This window comes from Hyla sarda, chromosome 2 (genome assembly GCF_029499605.1).
Source record: "Hyla sarda isolate aHylSar1 chromosome 2, aHylSar1.hap1, whole genome shotgun sequence".
NCBI classification, from domain to species: Eukaryota; Metazoa; Chordata; class Amphibia; order Anura; family Hylidae; genus Hyla; species Hyla sarda.
The window spans coordinates 321747844-321770682 of NC_079190.1; the positions used below are offsets into that span (position 1 = coordinate 321747844).

Genomic DNA, 22839 nt, shown 5'->3' on the forward strand with positions numbered 1-22839 from the left:
TATAAGTATACATTTTCTCCTTTTTCCCCTTGTAAAAATTCAAAAATTGGGTCTACAAGAACATGCAAGTGTAAAAAATGGAGATTGTGAATTTTCTCCTTCACTTTGCTGTTATTCCTGTGAAACACCTAAAGGGTTAAAACGCGGACTGAATGTCATTTTGAATACTTTGGGGGGTGCAGTTTTTATAATGGGGTCATTTGTGGGGTATTTCTAATATGAAGGCCCTTCAAATCCACTTCAAACCTGAACTGGTCCCTGAAAAATTGTGAGTTTGGAAATTTTGTGAAAAATTGGAAAATTGCTGCTGAACTTTGAAGCCCTCTGGTGTCTTCCAAAAGTAAAAACACATACATTTTATGATGCAAACATAAAATAGACATATTGTATATGTGAATAAAAAAAATTTTATTTGGAATATCCATTTTCCTTACAAGCAGAGAGCTTCAAAGTAAAAAAAAATGCAAAATTTTCAAATTTTTCATAAAATTTTGGGATTTTTCACCAAGGAAGGATGCAAGTTATCACAAAATTTTACCACTATGTTAAAGTAGAATATGTCATGAAAAAACAATCTCGGAATCAGATTGATAACTAAAAGCATTCCAGAGTTATTAATGTTTAAAGTGACAGTGGTCAGAATTGCAAAAAATGCCCGGGTCCTGAGGTGTAAAATGGCTGGGTCCTTAAGGGGTTAAGGACTCAGGGTTTGTCCATTTTTTGCACTTTCGTTTTTTCCTCCTCACCTTTTAAAAATCATAACCCTTTCAATTTTGCACTCATATGATGGATTTTTTTATTTATTTTTTGCGCCACCAATTCTACTTTTTAATGACATCATACATTTCCCCAAAAATCTAAGCAAATACCCAAAAAATCATTGTGCGCCGAAATTGAAAAAAAACCTGCCTTTTTGTAAATTTGGGGGGCTTCCGTTTCTACGCAGTAAATTTTTCGGTAAAAATGACACCTTCTCTTTATTCTGTAGGTCCATACAATCAAAATGATACCCTACTTATATAGATTTGATTTTGTCTTACTTCTGAAAAAAATCATAACTACATGCACAAAAGTTAATATGTTTAACCTCTTAAGGACGAAGGGCGTACCTGTCCACCCTACACCCGGTCCCGATAAATAAAACAGGGTCACGCCGTGACCCCGCATCATACCGGGTCGGTCCCAGAGGATAATGATAGCCAGGACCCGTGGCTAATAGTGTGCGGCACCGATCGTTGTGTCGCGCACTATTAACCCTTTAGACGTGGCGATCAAATTTGATCGCTGCGTCTAAAATGAAAGTGAAAGCTTCCCGGCAGCAATAAAATCGCGATGTCCTGATCATCTAGCACGTGAGCGGAGGTCCCCTTACCTGGCTCCGTCACGTCCGATCGGCGATTGATTGCTCCAAGCCTGAGACACAGGCTTGAGCAATCAACCGCCTATAACACTGATTAATGCAAAGCTATGGCTTTGCAGTGATCAGTGTAAAAGATCAGTGTTTACAGTGTTATAGCCCCCTATGGGAGCTATAACACTGCAAAAAAAAAGTGGTAAAAAAAAGTTAATAAAGGTCATTTAACCCCTTCCCTAATAAAAGTTTGAATCACCCCCCTTTTCCCATACAAAAAAATTTAAATAAACATATGTGGTATTGCCGTATCCGGAAATGTCCAAATTATAAAAATATATCATTAATTAAACCACACTTTTAAAGGGACTTTCCAGAGCAGGATAGTTGTCATGACTGACTGGGGTGGACAAGGAGGGTGAGCACTAAGCTGACCCTATATACACTCTCCCTGTCAACTTGCCCATCCGCCCTAAAAGGTAAATCGACAACTTGGAGACAGTCCCTCACTGCGCTAAAGTGCAGTGGGCGTAAAAACAAATAATATACATAGTCGGTCAAAGGCCAGAAACAGAATGGTAAAACTACCAGACAACCAGATATACAGACAGAATAAAAACTTACAAACAGTTCATAAATCGGAATCCAGATAAACGGTAGACATGATAAAATGAACAAGACTAGGTATGGAACAGGTATATAGCAGAATACTGGAGATGTAGGGGATGGACGGAAGAACTGAATGAAAAAACACTAAGAAAATCAGAATCATAGAACACTGTTCACACTGGGACACAGAACAGAAACAAACAGGACACCCACTCCAATAAAGGAGTAGACTACTAGCCAGCGGGCCCACTCTGTGTGATCAGGATGCTGACCTAGTAGGAAACAGAAATATAATCCATAGAACACTAGACCAGAACCGGATGAGTCTGAATAGACTCCAGGATACCAAACAGGAATTATAAAACACTAGACTAGAACCGGATGAGTCAGAATTGACTCCAGTTGCACCGTGATCTGTAATTTTGACGTACATTTATGTCCTGCGTCGTTAAGGGAGTTAATATGCCTTTAAAAAAATAGAATAGAAAAGAAAACCAAAAAAATCATATGTACAGTTATATATTTTCTGTGATTATAGTTGATTTACTGTTACACTGTCAGTTTTTTACAGCTTGATATTATGCTTCAGGGGTCTTTTCTTTGTTGTGCCCTTTTTAAAGTTTCTAGGTGGTTTACTTATTTGTGTGACATATATGTCATCATTGTATGCTGTTTTATATATATACTAGCTGAGTACCCGGCGTTGCCCGGTTTTTCCTTCCTAATCCTTGTTGTGGAGGAAAATCAATAGAGGAAGCTTTTGACTTCATATCCGGTCCTCATATATTGTTGTCATATCCCAACCCCATATCCTGACCTCCTATCCCAACCTCCTATCCCGACCTCCTATCCCGTCTTCCTATCCCGACCTCCTATCTTGACCTCCTATCCCGACCTCCTATCCCGACCTCCTATCCCGTCCTCCTATCTCGACCTCCTATTCCGACCTCATATCTTGACCTCCTATCTCGACCTCCTACCCCGACCTTGTATCCCGACCTCCTATCCCGTCCTCCTATCTTGACCTTCTATCTCGACCTCCTATACCAACCTCCTATCCTGACCTCCTTTCCTGTCCTCATATCTTGACCTCCTATCCCGACCTCCTATCCCGACCTCCTATCCCGACCTCCTATCCCGACCTCCTATCCCATCCTCCTATTTTGACCTTCTATCCCGACTTCCTATCCCGTCCTCCTTTCTTGTCCTCATATCCCGACCTCCTATCCTGACCTCCTATCCCGTCCTCCTATCCCTTCCTCCTATCCTGTCCTCCTATCTCATCCTCCTATCTCGACCTCCTATCTCGACCTCCTATCCCGACCATCCCGTCCTCCTATCTTGACCTCCTATCTCGACCTCCCATCGCATCCTCATAACTGTAATATGTGTACCAGGTATTGAAATATCTCCAGCCGTACGGATATTATGTGAGAACATACATTTCCCATTGATTTGCATGGGACTTTAAACAAAAACCCTGACACTCACAAATGGGGGTAATTAAGGGTTAAATAAACTATCCTATATTTCAAGTGGATATATAAGTAACATGTGACCAAGTATTATCGAAATATCTCCAGCTGTTTGGAAGTTATGCAGTAACATATATTTCCCATTGACTTGTATGGGACTTTAAACATAAACCCCGCCCCTGGCAAATGGGGGTGAGTAAGGGTTAAATCACCTATCCTATGTTTGTTGTTGACATATAAGTAACATGTGTGCCAAGTTTCATGTGAATATCTTTAGCTGTTCGGATGTTTTTGTGGAACATACATACACACACACACACAAACGTTGAGTTTTATATATATAGATATATATATATATATATATATATATGAAACAAGATATATATGAATCTCAAAATGGTGGCATTTAAAAATTCAACTTTTTATGCAAAACAGCAAGCCCTCACAAGTCATTATTAATGAAAAACAAAATTAAAATTACATTATTTGAAATACTGGGATGGAAAGCTAAAAAAATTTAATAAATAAAAGGCTTAGGCCTAACGTAGAAGGCATATGGAGAAATGGGTTAGAGGAAACAGAAAAAAAGAGCTTTTTTAATTCCAAAAACAGTGCCACACGTGTCCTAACCTCTTTTAGTGGGAGCCATGAATGGAATCTGTATTACAGATGCCAACACACTTTTACACAAATAGAGATCAGAAATTACAAACATAACTCCTCAATACTAAATTATTTTTTTCTATCTCAATTTTTTTTTCTTCTTATACAACTCTTGCTGAGCTGGTAAGGAACCTCCTCCATTTTCCTTATAACCACAAGGATTCACCTCCACTTCTCTGTTGTCATGACTGTGCTTGGAGATGGAGAAGGCTTATATCTTTGTTGCTGTAGAAACTAGCACCTAGTTTCATTGATCTGAGGAAAATGGGTCCATAAATCCTTCATAAGGGTACGTTCAAATGAGCGGATTTGCAGCATATTTTATGCTTTACATGTGCCTGCTCGGAGCGGCAATACGCCACTACGTGCAGACACACTGAAACGATGTGCGAGTCGCCGCACATGCATGGTGTACTCGCACACATCGCGGTCGCTCCCCCTGCTCAATGAGCTGCCGCGATGTGCGAGTATACTGCGCATGTGCGCCGCGACTCGCACATCGCAGTGTGTCTTCTCATAGCGGCGTATTGCCGCTTCGAGCAGGCACATGTAAAGCCAGCATAGAGAAGGTCCTTCAGCAGCAGATCCGCAGCGAAATATGCTGCGAAAATCTGCTCGTCTGAATGTACCCTCTGGCCTCTGGTGTCTTCACAGCGAGTAACATGAACCTCCATAAACTAGTTGTCAGGCCCAAGGCCTGATTATTAAAATCCTATATGTGTATTATAAATTATAACTGTGTGTGATGGATTATCCAAGACATGGGTGAGAGGTCATTCAGACAGTGTATCCTGTTGTGTATTGCATTTTATTGGGGGTTTGGCTGTTTGTTTGTATCTCCTTTGAAGTCAGAGTCTCTTTTGAAGCAGCAGGATGTAAGGGGCACTCTGGTCCCACATATAATCAACCAGATAAGAGGGCCAGGAACAGAAATGCCCCCCTGGTGGGATCAGAGGGGAGGGGAGAATGGAGTCTCCCTCCAAAAAGGCAGATATATAATATTTAACAATGCTAGACTCAGTGTGTTGAAGGCTGTGCAAAAAAACTGATAAAAGCTGGACTCTCACTCACTGAAGGACTGCTATACCATCATGCTGTAAGAACTTCATTTTTGTTTTCTGAACTTGTCTTGCTAAACTCTTTTATATATTGTTATACCTGTCTGTCATTTGTTCCTGTATTTTTATATACTTAGCACTGTGATACCTTTTATCAGATTAAATGTTTAATTAATCAGCTCTGGTCTTTGATCTCTAAATATAGGAGCTCACCTTTCTGAAGGCAGCTCTGGTGGAAACACGTTAATCTAAGGGTTAATTTGGTGACTTGCTGGGACTAGTAGTGGATACCCAGAGGTCTGGTGGCTTTAACCCTTGCACCATCACACTCTCTTTAATGTCTTGGCTGGACCGATAGGATGTGATCGTGACACTAGTAGAGGGTCAAAGTACTGATTTTAATCTGAACTACAGCTACCCAGTTTAGGAAGGGAGACTGCAGACCCCGGCACATACATATAAGTGGGTTTATCCCAAATTCATTTGCAATATCTGGGGATGTACTGCATAGTTTTTAAAGTCACTGGTCCCATTGATTTTAAGAAGGGATAAAATAAAAGTTATATTTTAATAAGGGGAGTTTTCCTATAAGGGATTTTGTGCCCCGGGCTTATGCCCTTGGTTATTGTGATTATATTGAAGTGTGGTCCCTGACTCTACCAAGGGGAAATTTGTGTTTACTTCTCTGTCCATACAACATGCTCCTCAGCAAAGGTGAGTCCAGCCTTTTGATTCTTTCTGCTAATGAGAGGTCACTGCAGAGTGATCTTTCAGTCCAAATGCTCTTTAACGTGGAGATACTGTATGACGAGAAAGATTGTTACCCTGTTCAGTGCTGAACTGGCGAGCAATTCCAGCTGCAGTTTTGAAACGATTACCCATGGAGATTCTCTGCATTATCCTATCCTCTCTTGCATTTGTCTTTTGAGGGCAACCAGCCTTCTTGGGGGACTTGAATGATTTTGTGATGTTGTAAAGATGCAATATTCTGGAAATCACAGACTTGGAACGACCAACTTCTCTTGCTATGGCTGATAGGGTCACCCCTTTAGCCTTCACCTGGACAACCTGCTGTAGGAGGGTTTCATTCACTTTGGAACGGCACACCATTTTTGAAAAGTCAGGGAAAACTGGAAAGTTAGGCTGCCAGTTAAATAGGGTTTGTCAGATCATTAAAGTGGTACTCCGGTGGAAAACAATTTTTTATTTTTTTTTAAATCAACTGGTACCAAAAAGTTTAACATATTTGTAAATGTCTTCTATTAAAAAATCTTAAGCCTTCCAGTACTTAATAGCCTCTGTATACTACAGAGGAAATTCTTTTATTTTTTGGATTTCTTTTCTATCTGTCCACAGTACTCTCTGCTGACACCTCTGTCCACGTAGGGAGCTATCCAGAGCAGCATATGTTTGCTATGGGGATTTTCTCCTGCTCTGGACAGTTCCTGACATGGATAGAGGTGTCAGCAGAGAGCACCACTAACTTGCAGGTATCTGGAATTGTTCTCTAATTTTGATCAGTGTTCTTTTTTCAATTATCTCATTTACATTTTTATTCTGTTCTACGCTATGACCTTGACATTTAGGAAATTGTGTTGTTGTTCTCTAATTTTGATCTCCAGTGTATGTGAGAGATTCTGGTGCAATGAGCCACAATTTGAGATACACCCAAACTCTGTCCCTCATGAAACACATTAATAAATGTGAAGGGATTTATACAGTGGGGGAAAACACAACATGAGGAATGCAAACCTCACACTGTTGACAAATTTTTCCTGATATATGAAGTGATCAAAAATATGCAATTCTCGTGTTTGGTATTTTTATATTTACGGCGTTTCTTGTGTTATGAAATAAATATAATGTTTTAATAGTTTGGACAATTCTTAACACGGTGATACCGAATGTCTTTTTTTTTTCTTTCTTTATTCCTCCCCTAATAAAAATGTAAATTGTCCCATTTTCCCTAATTCACCCCCAAAAAGTGTAAAAAATAAAATAAAAAAAAAGTATATACATATTTGGTATCACCGCGTGCATAAATATCCGCACGATTAAAATATGATGTTAATGATACCGTATGGTGAACGGCGTTAACGTAAAAAAAAGTCCACAATTGCTGCTTTTTTTTTATAACATTTTATTCCCAAAAAAATTGATAAAAAATGTATTAAAAGTTTTATTCAAGAAAATATGGTATCAATAAAAAGTACAGATCATGGTGCAAAAAAATTAGCCCTTATACGGAAAAATGAAAAAGTTCTGGTCTTCAAAATAGGGGGATTTTAAATGTAACAGTAATAGAAAAGTATGTTATCATATGTATCATTTTAATCACATTGACCCAAGGAATAAAAAACACGTCATTTTTATCATAAATTGTACGGCGTGAAAACGAAACCTTCCAAAATTAGCAAAATTGTAGTTTTCTTTTTAATTTTCCCCACACAAATAGTATTTTTTTGGTTGCGCCATACATTTTATGGCAAAGTGAGTGATGTCAGTACAACGGACAACTGGTCACGCAAAAAACAAGCCCTCATACTAGTCTGTGGATGAAAATACAAAATAGGTAAGATTTTTTGAAGGCGAGGAGGAAAAAACGAAAACTGAAAAATAAAATTGTCTTTAAGAGTCCTTAAAGGGGTACTACCGTAGAAAACTTTTTTTTTTTTAAATCAACTGGTGCCAGAAAGTTAAACAGATTTGTAAATTACTTCTATTAAAAATTGTTAATCTTTCCAGTACTTTTTAGGTTCTGTATACTACAGAGGAAATGGTTTTCCTTTTGGAACACAGAGCTCTCTGCTGACATCTCTGTCCATTTTAGGAACTGTCCAGAGCAGCATATGTTTGCTATGGGGATTTTTTCCTACTCTGGACAGTTCTTAAAATGGACAGAGATGTCAGCAAAGAGCACTGTGGTCATGATGTCAGCAGAGAGCTCTGTGTTCCAAAAAGAAAACAATTTCCTGTGTAGTATTCAGCAGCTAATAAGTACTGGAAGGATTAACATTTTTTAATAGAAGTAATTTACAAATCTGTTTAACTTTCTGGCACCAGTTAATTTATAAAAAAAAAAAAAAGTTTTCCACAGGAGTATGTCTTTAACCCCTTAACCTCTTAAGGACGCAGGGCGTATGGATACGCCCTGCATTCCGAGTCCTTAAGGACGCAGGGCGTATCCATACGCCCGTGGGAATTCCGGTCCCCACCGCTAGCCGGTTGGGGACCGGAGCCGGATGCCTGCTGAAATCATTCAGCAGGTATCCCGGCATATCGCCAAGGAGGGTCATTATGCCCCCCCATGTCGGCGATGGCCGCAGATCGCTGGACAATTCAGTCCAGCGATCTGCGGCGATTCTGGGTCAATCGGTTCTCCAGTGACCCGGTGACCCGGGATTACTGGCTGATCGGGGCCGTCTCTGACGGCCCCGAACAGCAAGAGCCTGCAGGGGTGAGGTGGCACTGGTGCCACCTCACGATCGCCCTGATTCGTCGGCCGGATTGCCGGCCGACCAATCAGGGCGCCTGCTGCGGGTGTCACTCCCGCACCCGCTCCGCCCCTCTTCCGGAGGACGTGAGCGGGTGCGGGACGTGCACCCCGGGTGCTGGGGACCCTGATCCCCGGCGTCCATGTTGGGATCGGGGCACCAGGAGCGACGGCGGCAGCGAGGGAGCATGCAAAAAGGGCATGCTGGGAGCTGTAGTTATGCAACAGCAGGAGGCAGACATCCACAACTCCCAGCATTTCCTTATGGGCATGCTGGGACTTATGGTTTTGCAACAGCTGGAGGCACATTTTTTCTATGGAAAAGTGTACCTTCAGCTGTTGTATAACTACAACTCCCAGCTTGCACAAACAGCTAAAGTGCATGCTGGGAGTTGTAGTGGTGCATCTGCTGGTTGCATAAATACAACTCCCAGCATGCCCGTTGGCTGTCGGTGACTGCTGAGAGTTGTAGTTTTGCAACAGCTGAAGGCACACTGGTTGTGAAACCCATTTTTTTTTTACCTAACTCAGTGTTTCACGAACGGTGTGCCTCCAGCTGTTGCAAACTACAACTCCCAGCAGTCACCTTACACCATGCACCGTACATGCTGGGAGTTGTAGTTTTGCAACAGCTGGAGGCACACTGGTTTTGAATCACTGAGTAAGGTCACAAACTCAGTGATACATAACCAGTGTGCCTACAGCTGTTGCAAAACTAAAACTCTCAGTTTGTACAGTCTGTCAGCGCATGCTGAGAGTTGTAGTTTTGCAACAGCTGTATGTCCCCACCAATGTGAATGTACAGGGTACACTCACATGGGCGGAGGCTTACAGTAAGTATCGGGCTGCAAGTTTGAGCTGCAGCAAATTTTCTGCAACAGCTCAAACTACTGTGAACCCCCGCCCGTATGACTGTACCCTAAAAACACTACAATACACTACCACAAAAAATAAAATGAAAAGTAAAAAACACTACATATACACATACCCCTAAACAGCCCCCCTCCCCTCCCCAATAAAAATGAAAAACGTCTGGTACGCCATGGTTTCCAAAACGGAGCCTCCAGCTGTTGCAAAACAACTACTCCCAGTATTGCCAGACAGCCACTGACTGTCCAGGCATGCTGGGAGTTTTACAACAGCTGGCGGCACCCTGTTTGGGAATCACTGGCGTAGAATTCCCCTATGTCCACCCCTATGCAATCCCTAATTTAGGCCTCAAATGCGCATGGCGCTCTCACTTTGGAGCCCTGTCGTATTTCAAGGCAACAGTTAAGGGTCACATATGGGGTATCGCCGTACTCGGGAGAAATTGTGTACAAATTTTGGGGGGTATTTTCTGCTTTTACCCTTTTTAAAAATGTAAATTTTTTGGGAAAAGAAGCATTTTAGGTAATTTTTTTTTTTTTTTTTACATATGCAAAAGTCGTGAAACACCTGTAGGGTATTAAGGTTCACTTAACCCCTTGTTAGGTTCCCCGAGGGGTCTAGTTTCCAAAATGGTATGCCATGTGTTTTTTTTTTTGCTGTCCTGGCACCATAGGGGCTTCCTAAATGCGGCATGCCCCAGAGCAAAATTTCCTTCAAAAAAGCCAAATGTGACTCCTTCTCTTCTGAGACCTGTAGTGCGCCAGCAGAGCACTTTTCACCCCCATATGGGGTGTTTTCTGAATCGGGAGAAATTGGGCTTCAAATTTTGGGGGGCATTTTCTGCTATTACCCTTTTTAAAAATGTAAAACTTTTGGGAAACCAAGTATTTTAGGTAAAACATTGTCACGATGCCGGCTGGCAGGAGGTGGATCCTCTGTGCCAGAGAGGGATTGGCGTGGACCGTGCTAGTGGACCGGTTCTAAGTCACTACTGGTTTTCACCAGAGCCCGCCGCAAAGCGGGATGGTCTTGCTGCGGCAGTAGTGACCAGGTCGTATCCACTAGCAACGGCTCAACCTCTCTGACTGCTGAAGATAGGCGCGGTACAAGGGAGTAGACAGAAGCAAGGTCGGACGTAGCAGAAGGTCGGGGCAGGCAGCAAGGATCGTAGTCAGGGGCAACGGCAGGAGGTCTGGAACACAGGCTAGGAACACACAAGGAAACGCTTTCACTGGCACAATGGCAACAAGATCCGGCGAGGGAGTGCAGGGAAAGTGAGGTATACATAGGGAGTGCACAGGTGAACACACTAATTAGAACCACTTGCGCCAATCAGCGGCGCAGTGGCCCTTTAAATCGCAGAGACCCGGCGCGCGCGCGCCCTAGGGAGCGGGGCCGCGCGCGCCGGGACAGGACCGACGGAGAGCGAGTCAGGTACGGGAGCCGGGGTGCGCATCGCGAGCGGGCGCCACCCGCATCGCGAATCGCATCCCGGCTGGAGGCGGTATCGCAGCGCACCGGGTCAGTGGATCTGACCGGAGCGCTGCAGTAGCGAGAGTGTAGCGAGCGCTCCGGGGAGGAGCGGGGACCCGGAGCGCTCGGCGTAACAAAATTTTTTTTTTTTTTTACATATGCAAAAGTCGTGAATCACCTGTGGGGTATTAAGGTTCACATTACCCCTTGTTACGTTCCCCGAGGGGTCTGGTTTCCAAAATGGTATGCCATGTGTTTTTTTTGCTGTTCTGGCACCATAGGGGCTTCCTAAAGGTGACATGCCCCCCAAAAACCATTTGACGCTCCTTCCCTTCTGAGCCCTCTACTGCGCCCGCCGAACAATTAACATAGACATATGAGGTATGTGCTTACTCGAGAGAAATTGGGATTCAAATACAAGTAAAAATTTTCTCCTTTTTACCCCTTGTAAAAATTAAAAAATTGGGTCTACAAGAACATGCGAGTGTAAAAAATGAAGATTGTGAATTTTCTCCTTCACTTTGCTGCTATTCCTGTGAAACCCCTAAAGGGTTAAAACGCTTACTGAATGTCATTTTGAATACTTTGGGGGGTGCAGTTTTTATAATGAGGTCATTTATGGGGTATTTCTAATATGAAGACCCTTCAAATCCACTTCAAACCTGAACTGGTCCCTGAAAAAAAGCGAAAAATTGGAAAATTGCTGCGGAACTTTGAAGCCCTCTGGTGTCTTCCAAAAGTAAAAACTCATCAATTTTATGATGCAAACATAAAGTAGACATATTGTATATGTGAATAAAAAAAAATTATTTGGAATATCCATTTTCCTTACAAGCAGAGAGCTTCAAAGTTAGAAAAATGCTAAATTTTTCATCAAATTTTGGGATTTTTCACCAAGAAAGGATGCAAGTTACCAAAAATTTTTACCACTAAGTTAAAGTAGAATATGTCACGAAAAAACAATCTCGGAATCAGAATGATAACTAAAAGCATTCCAGAGTTATTAATGTTTAAAGTGACAGTGGTCAGATTTGCAAAAAATAGCCGAGTCCTTAAGGTGAAAAAGGGCTCAGTCCTTAAGGGGTTAAGGACGCAGCCCTTTTTCACCTTAAGGACTGAGCCCTTTTTCGCAATTATGACCACCGTCACCGAATTAATAACGCGAAAACGCTTTTAGCGAATATTCTGATTCTGAGATTGTTTTTTCGTGACATATTACACTTTATTTTGGTGGTAAATTTTCAGCGTTAATTGCATCCTTTTTGGTGAAAAATCCAAAAATTTCATGAAAATTTTGAAAATTTGGCATTTTTCTAACTTTGAAGCTCTCTAATCGTAAGGAAAATGGATATTCTAAATAAATTTAATTTTTCTTCACAAATACAATATGTCTACTTTATGTTAGCATCATAAAATGGACATACTTTTGCTTTTTGAAAAAATTAGGGGGCTTCAAAGTAGAGCAGCAATTTTCAAAAATGTCATGAAAATTGCTAAATCTGAAGGGACAGATGTTACAGAACTACAACTCCCAGCATGTCTGGGCAGTCGAGGCTGAGAGTTGTAGTTTGGCAACATCTGGAGGGCTACTGTTTGGGCACCACTGTAACAGTGGTCTCCAAACTGTGACCCTCCAGATGTTGCAAAATTACAACTCTCAGCATGCCCAGACAGCCTTTGGCTGTCTGGGCATGCTGGGAGTTGCAGTTTGGCCCCCCTAGTGGTTGCCACAGTAAAGATCGATTTACTTTCACTTTCAATTCCCCCCCCCCCCCCCCCCCCACTGTCGATTTCCTACCTGATCAGGATCCTGCAGGCTCCAGCGAAGATCCCAGGCCCTTAGGCATCTTCTCCTGCAGGTACGGCCTCCATCTTCTTCCCAGAGCCCCTCGACATCCAGGGGCGGGCAGAACGGGGGGTTGCCATGGCAACCCCCTGTCCTGCGCTGCCATTGGTCAGAACTCCGTTCTGAGTAATGGCAGGGGATAGGAGGAGATCGCAGCTTTGCGACCTCACTCCTATCCTTTAGGCTGATCGGGGCTGTTGCTGACAGCTCCGATCAGCCCTATTTTCCAGGTGATCGGGTCACCAGACACCCGATCAGCCCGGAATTGGAGAAAATCGCATGTCTGAATTGACATGCGGTTTTCTCCGATCGCCGACATGGGGGGTCTCAGGACCCCCCTGGGCGATGTGCCAGGGTGCCTGCGGTGGGGACCGGATTTCCCACGGGCGTATGGATACGCCCTTGGTCGTAAAGGACTCGGTATGCAGGGCGTATCCATACGCCCTTTGTCCTGAAGAGGTTAAGGCCCAAATGGGCTGAGTCCTTAAGGTGTTAAGACACAGACAACCATGCTTTACATGTACATTTATTGTTGTTTAGGGGTTAAAGGGATGTATTGCCTAGATTTTTCATGATCAGAACAGAACACAATCTTTTTTCAATTGTTTTCTATTTTCTGATTGTATTTTTTTTATTTTGGACATTATGAGGGCACCCATTCTACCTGAGTAGAGCATTTGGACATACAATGTGCTGCAAGCCCACTGAACATATACAACAGTAGACAGGAGCTGCCCCATTGAAATGAATGGGAAAGGCTTCTGGGTGTGACATTTATAGAGGTATTTTCAATGGAAGTGTAGGCTGAGCTGTGAGCTTCAGCTATTGTGGAGATCCTGTCTTATCTATACACTGGTGTCACCTTTCTACCTGTATAGATCACTTTCCAGCAGTCTCCTCCTCATCATCACAGACAAAACAGGAAGTTTTAGCTTTTTTAAATATAGATAGTAAAATGAAAAGTTAGCAAATACATAATCAAAAAAATCTTAAAAAATATGTTTAAAATTAAAATTTTATTTACACCCTGGGCGCCTGGGACTTAGTGCAACAGGGTGTACATGTTTGTCCTGATTCCTGTCATGGCTATGAAGCGAGTGCAGGAGCTGTGCTCAAATCATAGACTGTGTGTCCCGGCTGCTATCAACAGTTAACCCCTCAGATGCCGTGATCACATTAATCATGGCATTTGCAGCACTGCGGTTGTTCTGGTGGCTGATCTGATCACCTGCTGATCAGATCAGCCAAGATGGAGGACAGAGGTCTCCTTACTTGCCTCCTGCCGTCATCATGGGGTCTTTTTTTCTGGTCTGCCTGCAAGTAGATTGAAGATAACACTAAAGTTACATTTACCATAAAGTGTACTGTGTAAAAACAAAAGTTGCAAAAGCATGCAATAGTGTTTCTTATATATTTCCCTCCATAAATACCGTATTTATCGGGGTATACCACGCACTGGCCTATAACACGCACCCTCATTTTACCAAGGATATTTGGGTGAAAAAAGTTTTTTACCCAAATATCCATGATAAAATGAGGGTGCGTGTGTGCGCGTGTATACCCCGATATACCCCCAGGAAAGGCAGGGGGAGAGAGGCCGTCGCTGCCCGCTTCTCTCCCCCTGCCTTTCCTGGGGTCTAGAGCGCTGCTGCCGGCCCTTTTCACCCCCTGGTTATCGGCGCCGCTGCCCGTTCTGTCCCCCTGACTATCAGTGCCGGCGCCGATAGCCAGGTAGAGAGAAGCGGCGCCGACAGCCAGGGGGAGAGAAGGGGCAGCGGCACCCATTGCCGGCGCCGCTGCCCCGTTGCCTCCCCCCATCCTCGGTGGCATAATTACCTGAGTCCGGTCCGCGCTGCTCCAGGCCTCCGTCGTGCATCCCCAGCGTCGTTGCTATGCACGGCGCGGCGCTCTGACGTCATGCGCCGCGCCGTTCAGCGCATAGCAATGACGCCGGGGACGCACGACGGAGGCCTGGAGCAGCGCGGACCAGACTCAGGTAATTATGCCACCGGGGATGGGGGGAGGCAACGGGGCAGCGGCGCCGGCAATGGGTGCCGCTGCCCCTTCTCTCCCCCTGGCTGTCGGCGCCGCTTCTCTCTCCCTGGCTATCGGCGCCGGCACCGATAGTCAGGGGGACAGAACGGGCAGCGGCGCCGATAACCAGGGGGTGAAAAGGGCCGGCAGCAGAGCTCTAGACCCCAGGAAAGGCAGGGGGAGAGAAGCGGGCAGCGACGGCCTCTCTCCCCCTGCCTTTCCTGGGGGTGTATCGGCGTATAACACGCACACAGACTTTAGGCTAAAAATTTTTGCCTAAAAAGTGCATGTTATACGCCGATAAATACGGTAATAATTTTTTCAGTTGAGTCATAGATTTTATGGTAAAATAAAAGGTGTCATTACAAAGAACAATTGGTCGCACAAAAAACAAGCCTCCATATGGGTCTGTAGATGGAAAAATAAAAAAGAGTTATGGCTCTTAGGAAAGAGTTAAAAACAAAAATGCAAAAGGGGTTAAAGGCCAATCTCCTTTTCATTTTATTGTTTTTCTTTTTCCCCTTTGCCTTTTATGAGACATGACTTCACAGAACTATGAGATAGAAGTGACTTTTCAATGCTTTGTAATCCACGTTTGGGAGGTGAGGTGGACATTTCCACATGCGAACACCAATTATTTATTATTATTTTTGCCTTTTGTCATTTTATTTTTTTTAAATACATAATACATTCTGGAAAAATAAATGTTTTGAATTTCTTGGGGGGGGGGGGGGGGTTATATTTCTTTTAAATATTTGGAATTTTCTTTGTTATACTTTAAGTCATGCTTTCGCCATAGGCAAACTCTAAGTTACACATGGTAGCCTTTAGAATACATTTGGCACTTGTTTACATAGTAAAATTCATATATATATATATATATATATATATATATATATATATATATGTGTGTGTGTTATGCTGTATCCTTATGTAAAGTAGTGTTTTTCAACTTATAATTCTCTTCTTTGTAGACAAACTGAAGTATGTGGATCTCTCAAGTAATTTTCTATCTGAGATTGATGATGATGCTTTTCACCTGCTGCCTTCCCTCCAGGAACTCATCCTATCTGAGAACCAACTAAGGCGTTTGCCCGAGTTGCCCTCAAGTCTTGTTAGACTGAATGTCCAATACAATCAGCTTCAAAGTTCTGGAATTCAGACTGAGTCCTTTAAGGTGATCTGTTCAACAATAAGTCTATAACAACTTGAGGAACTGCTTGAATGAAATTAGTTTATTAGCTTTTGTATAGATAAAACTATATATAATAAATAAGATATAAATAGCAAGTAAACAGTCAGTTTAGGACAAATGTTCATGTGGAAGGACCTGAGTACTGTAATAAAGGCCAAATTGTGATGGTGCACCATGCTGTGCTGTGCCTTGGGCTGCTAAGTTGTAAATCTAAAAGAATACTGATGCTAGGCATTGACCATAGCTGCCTACAGTGGGAGTTAAAATAAAAAAAAAAACATTAAAACTTACCTAATATTATGTAGGACCTTGAGTCCCCTGCACAGGGAATGGACTTCACAACACCTCTGGAGTTGCCTTATGGGACTGCCAGTGAAATTTTTATGAAAACTACGGCAGATCAAAGTAATTGACCTCCTGCCCTGCCAATTACGGTTATAAGCCAAAGGCTGCTTTATGCCTGTGGCTTATGGGAAGTAAGGAACACATTAAGAACATCCTAGCTGCATTGATGCAGCTGGGGTGCATTATATGACCAAGGCATCGCTTATCCTTTACACAGCATTATGCAAATGTTTTACTGTTATACTCATGGCCCCTGTGCCAGGCCTTGAAGAACAAGCAATAGAATGGGACCCAGCTGCTCATTTTGGGAAGAGGGTAAGGAGAGTAAACAAAATATATTCTCATTGGCACAAAATGGTATCTATTGATAGGAGGGTGCATAAAAGACATAACTATATGGGGGCACAAAGGAGGTCTACAGTGTTCCAATACCCGTGTTCCAGCGACAATATATAAGAAGTTGTGAAGAAGACTAATTAGAATCTGTGTATGGGGTACTGTGAGTTTACTTTCAAAATAGTTTTTTTTTTTGCATTGCATTAATAGCATAGTTATTACAAGGGTATAAGGGTTAAATATTTACATAATGCTGTGTAAAGATACCTTGGTGATGGATGTTTTCGTGATGCCCCCCTAGCTACTTTATTTAGAAACTTTGAGAACCACTGTGGGAAGAGTCCCTAGTCTAACCCATTTTGACAGAGAGGGCTGGCCTAAAATGCTAGTCACTCTAGGTTTGGCTTAATTCAGTTGTGGTGAGCCACCAGTGTTATGGCAGGATCACGGGTTTGTAGCGGTGTAGGTAGCGGGGCCAGTTAGCGGGGCCAGATGGTATTAACCCATAGTGTTCGTGACGCCAGGATGTTGTTGTATGGCGTAGGATACCGCCGACAACCAACCAAAAACGGCATATAGCAAATGAGAGTCCAAAGCAGGGTTTTGATGCAACTGGAACTTTACTGAAGAAGGCAGAAAACAATCTTTACAAATAGCCAACTTCCACAGAGGTTGCAATAATGATGCAGGCCACTGTACTACTGTTATGACTTTGGTAGGGACAGTAGAGACTTGACTTGTACTACAGATTTATTGGTTTTGGCCTAGATATGCTGGACTTGAATTGTACAGGACTTGTGCTTGCTTTGCTTGCAGGAACCAAGAGAGAGAATGTGGAGACTACAGCCCCTTATATATCAGGGGGCTGGACTAAAGCCCATTGGTAGCTGGTTGCCTGGGGTTACCTGTGCCTCTGAAACTCTGGTTATATCATGGGATCACATAGCACATGACATATCCCATTACCTTAGGAAGGTCCTATACAGGGTAAACATCCTAACAACCTTCATATATTACTTACATTCACTGTACAATATATATAATAGATGTACATACTTAATATACAATACAATACCATATAATGACTTAGGGGGACCCTGCAGGAGAGCCCTGTGGACCTGAGGGACTCTACCTGAGGGGACTTTAGGACTGTACAGAACCATGTTCTGTACCGGGACACCACACAGTCACAAGTCTTTTTCCATTTGCAGGCGACATCACCTGAGATCTGGTCTGTTTATGATGATCATGGCACTATATAGAGTGTTTAGGTTTTGCCCAAAATGTTCTCAAAGTGCTCAAGTCTCAAACTCAAAGAAAGAGAGTATCATCTAGCCAGAGGAAAAGAAAGCTGAACAAGTGTCCCTCTGCAGACACTAATCTCTAGTGACCTACAGTCAGAGTTAGTGCTAAGTGGCTGACACATCACAGAAATGTCCTGCATATGCTGTGCACATGGTGTATTGTGCCACAATAAGGACCCATTCATACTACAAAGTTTCCAGGTGGATTCCGCTTACAGCAGCCCCATCCCAAAACAGGGCTTACTGTCCATGGCAGATTGCCACAGACGGTAAGTGCTGATTCCAGAGGAGGCTGCTCAATAGGATTCTGCTGCAAGCAGACTTCACAAGGCCCTAAGCCAACCTGGGCAGGCCTTCTACAGTAAAATTTGAACTAACCGGACTGTATATGGTTGCAATGCATTCCCACTAGCATACTCACAAAAAAATGTATAAAGTGTGTCAGACACTTTCCATTCACTATATCTGCTAGTTAGGTGATTCTTAAAGGAATAGTGAACAAATACTCATCTGCTCTAAAAAAAAATTTACATTCCATTCTGTGTTAAAAATATTGGGTTATATCTGTATTTGCACAGAAGATATACTAAAGTTTTAAAGTTGTTTTCATGCTAACCAAGTGTCTGAAGATCTAGTTCCTGCACTTCACTTGGAGTATAAAGGGTGTCATTATTACCATCTACCACAGATCAGTATATTGTCTAGGGGGGAGAAAAAGGTAGTGATGGGTTTGGAAAAGCAAGTCGCAAAATAGATCCTTTTGGCAAATTCTTAAGTTGTGGCTCAATGAAGAATTTGTGGGTGATCTGAAATGACGGAAAAAAGTTACACACGCTGTTTATACTTACAATACTGAAGTTATGTGTATGTTTATGATTTATAAAAATGTTGCATGGAGTATGATAAATATGTTGCATGTTCACATGTATGGGATTTTTGCTTCTGTGAAGTTGTTGTAGGGAGTTATGATAGTGAAAAGATTGCTGGTATTGGTTTACGATATTTGCAACCCTCTGCGACAAAAATATTGACATTTGGAGAAGGGTCACACATAATAAATTCACAACTACTGCAAAATTAAGGGACTTATTCATTCAAGTAAATAAGTTTGGCAAAAATCACTTTGGGATGAGAAGTCTCACAAAAAGTCACAAAACCAAATGTGTGCCGTTTTTACAAACCAATACATGTGTAAAATGCGTGATCTTTTACCACTTTTAATAACCAGCATTAACATAGAACAATTTGTGGGATTAGACTAGGTATGCTAGCAGTTACCTCCCCACACATTGATCCTTGGGCACCCATAACCCAGTCGCTGGTTCACACAATGTCCTTCCTTAGACCACTTTGGGTAGGTAATAACTGCTGCATACCAGAAATATCCCACAAGACCTACTATTTTAGAGATTCTTTGACCCATTAATTTAGCCATCACAATTTGGCTCTTGTCAGTCTCCTCGTGTCAAAAAGACTTGTAAGTGTTGGTGTCTAACAGATCAATTTTAAGAACAGCCTGTTGACTAATATATCCCACCTTTTAACAGGTGCCAACGCAAAGAAATAATTTGATTGCCCTCACCTCTCTCAATTTTTCTCCTACTTTTAGGACCTCAGTCATCTGCATTTTCTGTACCTTTCAAACAACAAACTTGATTATGTACCTTTACCCCTTCCTGCCAGTCTTCGTTCACTTCACCTCCAGGTACAGTATTTAGACAATTTATTTTATTTGAGATTTATTGAGCATCTGAGGGACGATGGGGAACTGTCTGTACTCAGAAATGCTTCAGATATACTCCACATACTTGTAACGCAAAAGATTAACACCTTAAGTACACAGGGCATACATGTACCCCCTGCGCCCGCTCCCATTCTATGACGTGCACTGAGGATTAAGGGCATGTCTTAGCGTGATGGGCACGGTGGCTATCAGCCACCAGGACCCGTGGCTAATGTCAGACATCACCGATCCGGGTGATGTTTGGCATAAAGTTGATTGTGGCGTCTAAAATGTTAAAAATTAAATCTTGGCTGCTCAGCGCCGATAACACTGATCACTATTGTGCAATGGCATAGCATTGAACAGTGTGTACATTCTAAAGATTGCATGTAATAGTATAAAAAAAGGTTGAAAAATACTCAATAAATGTGAATTAACCCCTTCCCTAATAAAAGTTTAAATCACCAGCCCTTTTCCTATTTCTTAACCCCATAAAGGGGTACTCCACTGCTCAGCGTTTTGAACAAACTGTTCCGAATGCTGGAGTTGGCAGCTCTTGACGCCATAGCTCCGCCCCCTCGTGACATCCCGCCCCGTCCCCTCAATGCCAGCTCCAGCATTCGGAACAGTTTGTTCCAAACACTGAGCAGCGGAGTACCCCTTTAAGGACTCAGCCCATTTTCACCTTAAGGACTCAAAACAATCTTTGTTTTTTTCCTCCTCAACTTATAAAAATCATAACACGTTTAACAAGAATTACTACGGCACTCGGCAGTCTTCATGCAATTAAAACGGCTTTATTGCGGCAAGCAGGTTATTAAAGAGGGAGAGACTCGCGCCGACGAGCGCTAAGTTTCACGTCATGTGACGCTTTGTCAAGGCATGCCTTGACAAAGCGTCACATGACGTGAAACTTAGCGCTTGTCGGCGCGAGTCTCTCCCTCTTTAAGAACCTGCTTGCCGCAATAAAGCCGTTTTAATTGTATGAAGACTGCCGAGTGCCGTAGTAATTCTTGTTTCTATGTGGACTGACTGCTGTCTTTACAACTACTGAGCACAGGCGTCTGGATCGGGGAACTCTGAGCCCAGCTACCTCCAAAGTAGAATAAACGTGAGTAGTGCGGGAATGTAACTTTCTATGCTCCTCTACATAACACATTTAATTTTGCACCTACAGACCCATATAAGTGCTTGTTTTTTGCATCACCAATTGTACTTTGTAATGACATTACTTATATTATAACTAGTGTTGAGCAGCATAGGCCATATTCGAATTCGCGATATTTAGCAAATATATGGACGAATATTCGTCATATATTCGCTAAATTCGCATATTCGTAATATTCGCGTTATATTTTCGCATATGCGAAAATTTGCATACACTAAAATTAGCATAAGCGAAAATTCGCTTGCGCGAAAACTAGCATATGCGAAAATTTGCATAAGCAAATTTTCACATATGCGAAAATGCGCACGCCAGTCTCACACAGTAGTATTAGAGCCTTCTTTAGACCACACAAGCTGGAAGCAGAGAGGGATGATCACTGTGATGTGTACTGTGGAAAAAAAAAACAATATTTGTAATTACGAATATTTAGTGCTATATTCACGAATATTCGCGAATATTCGCGAGCAACACAAATTATAGCATAATCTGCGGCGAAAGAAAAAAACTATTATTTGTGGGTTGAAATGAAAATGAATTTTTTTTTTTTGCCCTTTCGGGTAAAAATGACACCTTATCTTTATTCTGTAGGTCCATATGGTTATAGGGATACCCAATTTATGTAGATTTTATTTATTTTACTACTTTAAAAAAAAATATGGCTACATGCACCAACATTTGTACCATTAGCTACCATTTTTGTTTTGATGGGACTTTTTGATCACTTTTTAAGTGACCAAAAATTCACAATTTTGGACTTTTTTTACTTGTTCGCCATTGACCGTGCGTTTTACCTAACCTTATATTTTAATAGTTTGAACATTTACGCAGGCGGCGGTACAAGTACAACACATGATTTTTTTATTACATTATTTAATAAAAAAAATAGGAAAAGGGGGGTGACTCAAACTTTTATTAGGGGGGGGGGCTTATTCACATTTATTCTCATTTTTTTTTTTTTTTTTACCACTTTTACCACCAGCAGTAGATCACCGATCGTACGACGAGAAGGCAGGTGAGGACCCTCCCGTCGTCCAGTAAGCTGATCGGGACATCGCGATTCTGTCGCCATAGTCCCTATCTGCTCCGCTTAGCTGCCAGGATAGTTTTCCTTTCAGTTTAGATGCAGCAATCAACTTTGATCACAGTGTCTAAAGGGTTAATGCAGGGCATTGCCCGTAGCAACCGGGACCCACTGGGTTTAACCCGTTCTCTGCTCGTGAGAACTATTTAAACCCGGTTATCGGCACTCAGGAAGTACAGGTACACCCTGAGTACTTTAGGACACAGGAACGGGGACGTAATTACATTTCACAGTCAATGATGAACACGTAAAAAAAATACCAAAGTCCAGAATTGCATAATTTTGGTCACTTCATTTATCATAAATAAATTAATAAAACGTGATAAAAAATTCCAATCACAAGAAAAATTGTACTGATAAAAATTACAGATCACGGCGCAAAAAATTTGTCCTCATACATACGGAAACCGGTGAGTTGTTGCCTAGCAACATCTGGAGGGCTACAGTTTGGAGACTATACAGTGGTCTCTAAACTGTAGCCCTCCAGATATTGCAAAACTACAACTCCCAGCATGCCCAGAAAGAAAACTGCTGTGTGGGCATGCTGGGATTTGTAGTTTTGCAACAGCTGGAGGGCTACAGTTGGAGATCACTGTGCATTGGTCTCCAAACTGTGGCCCTCTGGATCTTGCAAAACTAAAACTCCCAGCATGCCCACACAGCAGTTTGCTGTCTGGACACACTGAGATTTGTAGTTTTGCAACATCTGGAGGGCCACAATTTGGAGATTACTGTGTGGTGGTTTCTAAACCGTGGCCCTCTTAATCTTGCAAAACTACAACCCCCAGCATGTACGAATAGCAAACGGCTGTCTC

At 42.4% G+C, this 22839-nt stretch overlaps 1 protein-coding gene across 8 annotated transcripts in view; it reads left to right on the top strand.

The window, feature by feature from the left end:
• Nucleotides 1-22839, top strand: part of OPTC (opticin) — a 90834-nt gene that overhangs the window by 61848 nt on the left and 6147 nt on the right. For all 8 annotated transcript variants that reach the window (XM_056557828.1, XM_056557835.1, XM_056557833.1 and 5 more), the window contains 2 exons: nucleotides 15847-16049; nucleotides 19662-19757. In XM_056557828.1, the coding sequence (XP_056413803.1) occupies nucleotides 15847-16049; nucleotides 19662-19757 (299 nt within the window). The remainder of the gene's footprint in view (nucleotides 1-15846; nucleotides 16050-19661; nucleotides 19758-22839) is intronic.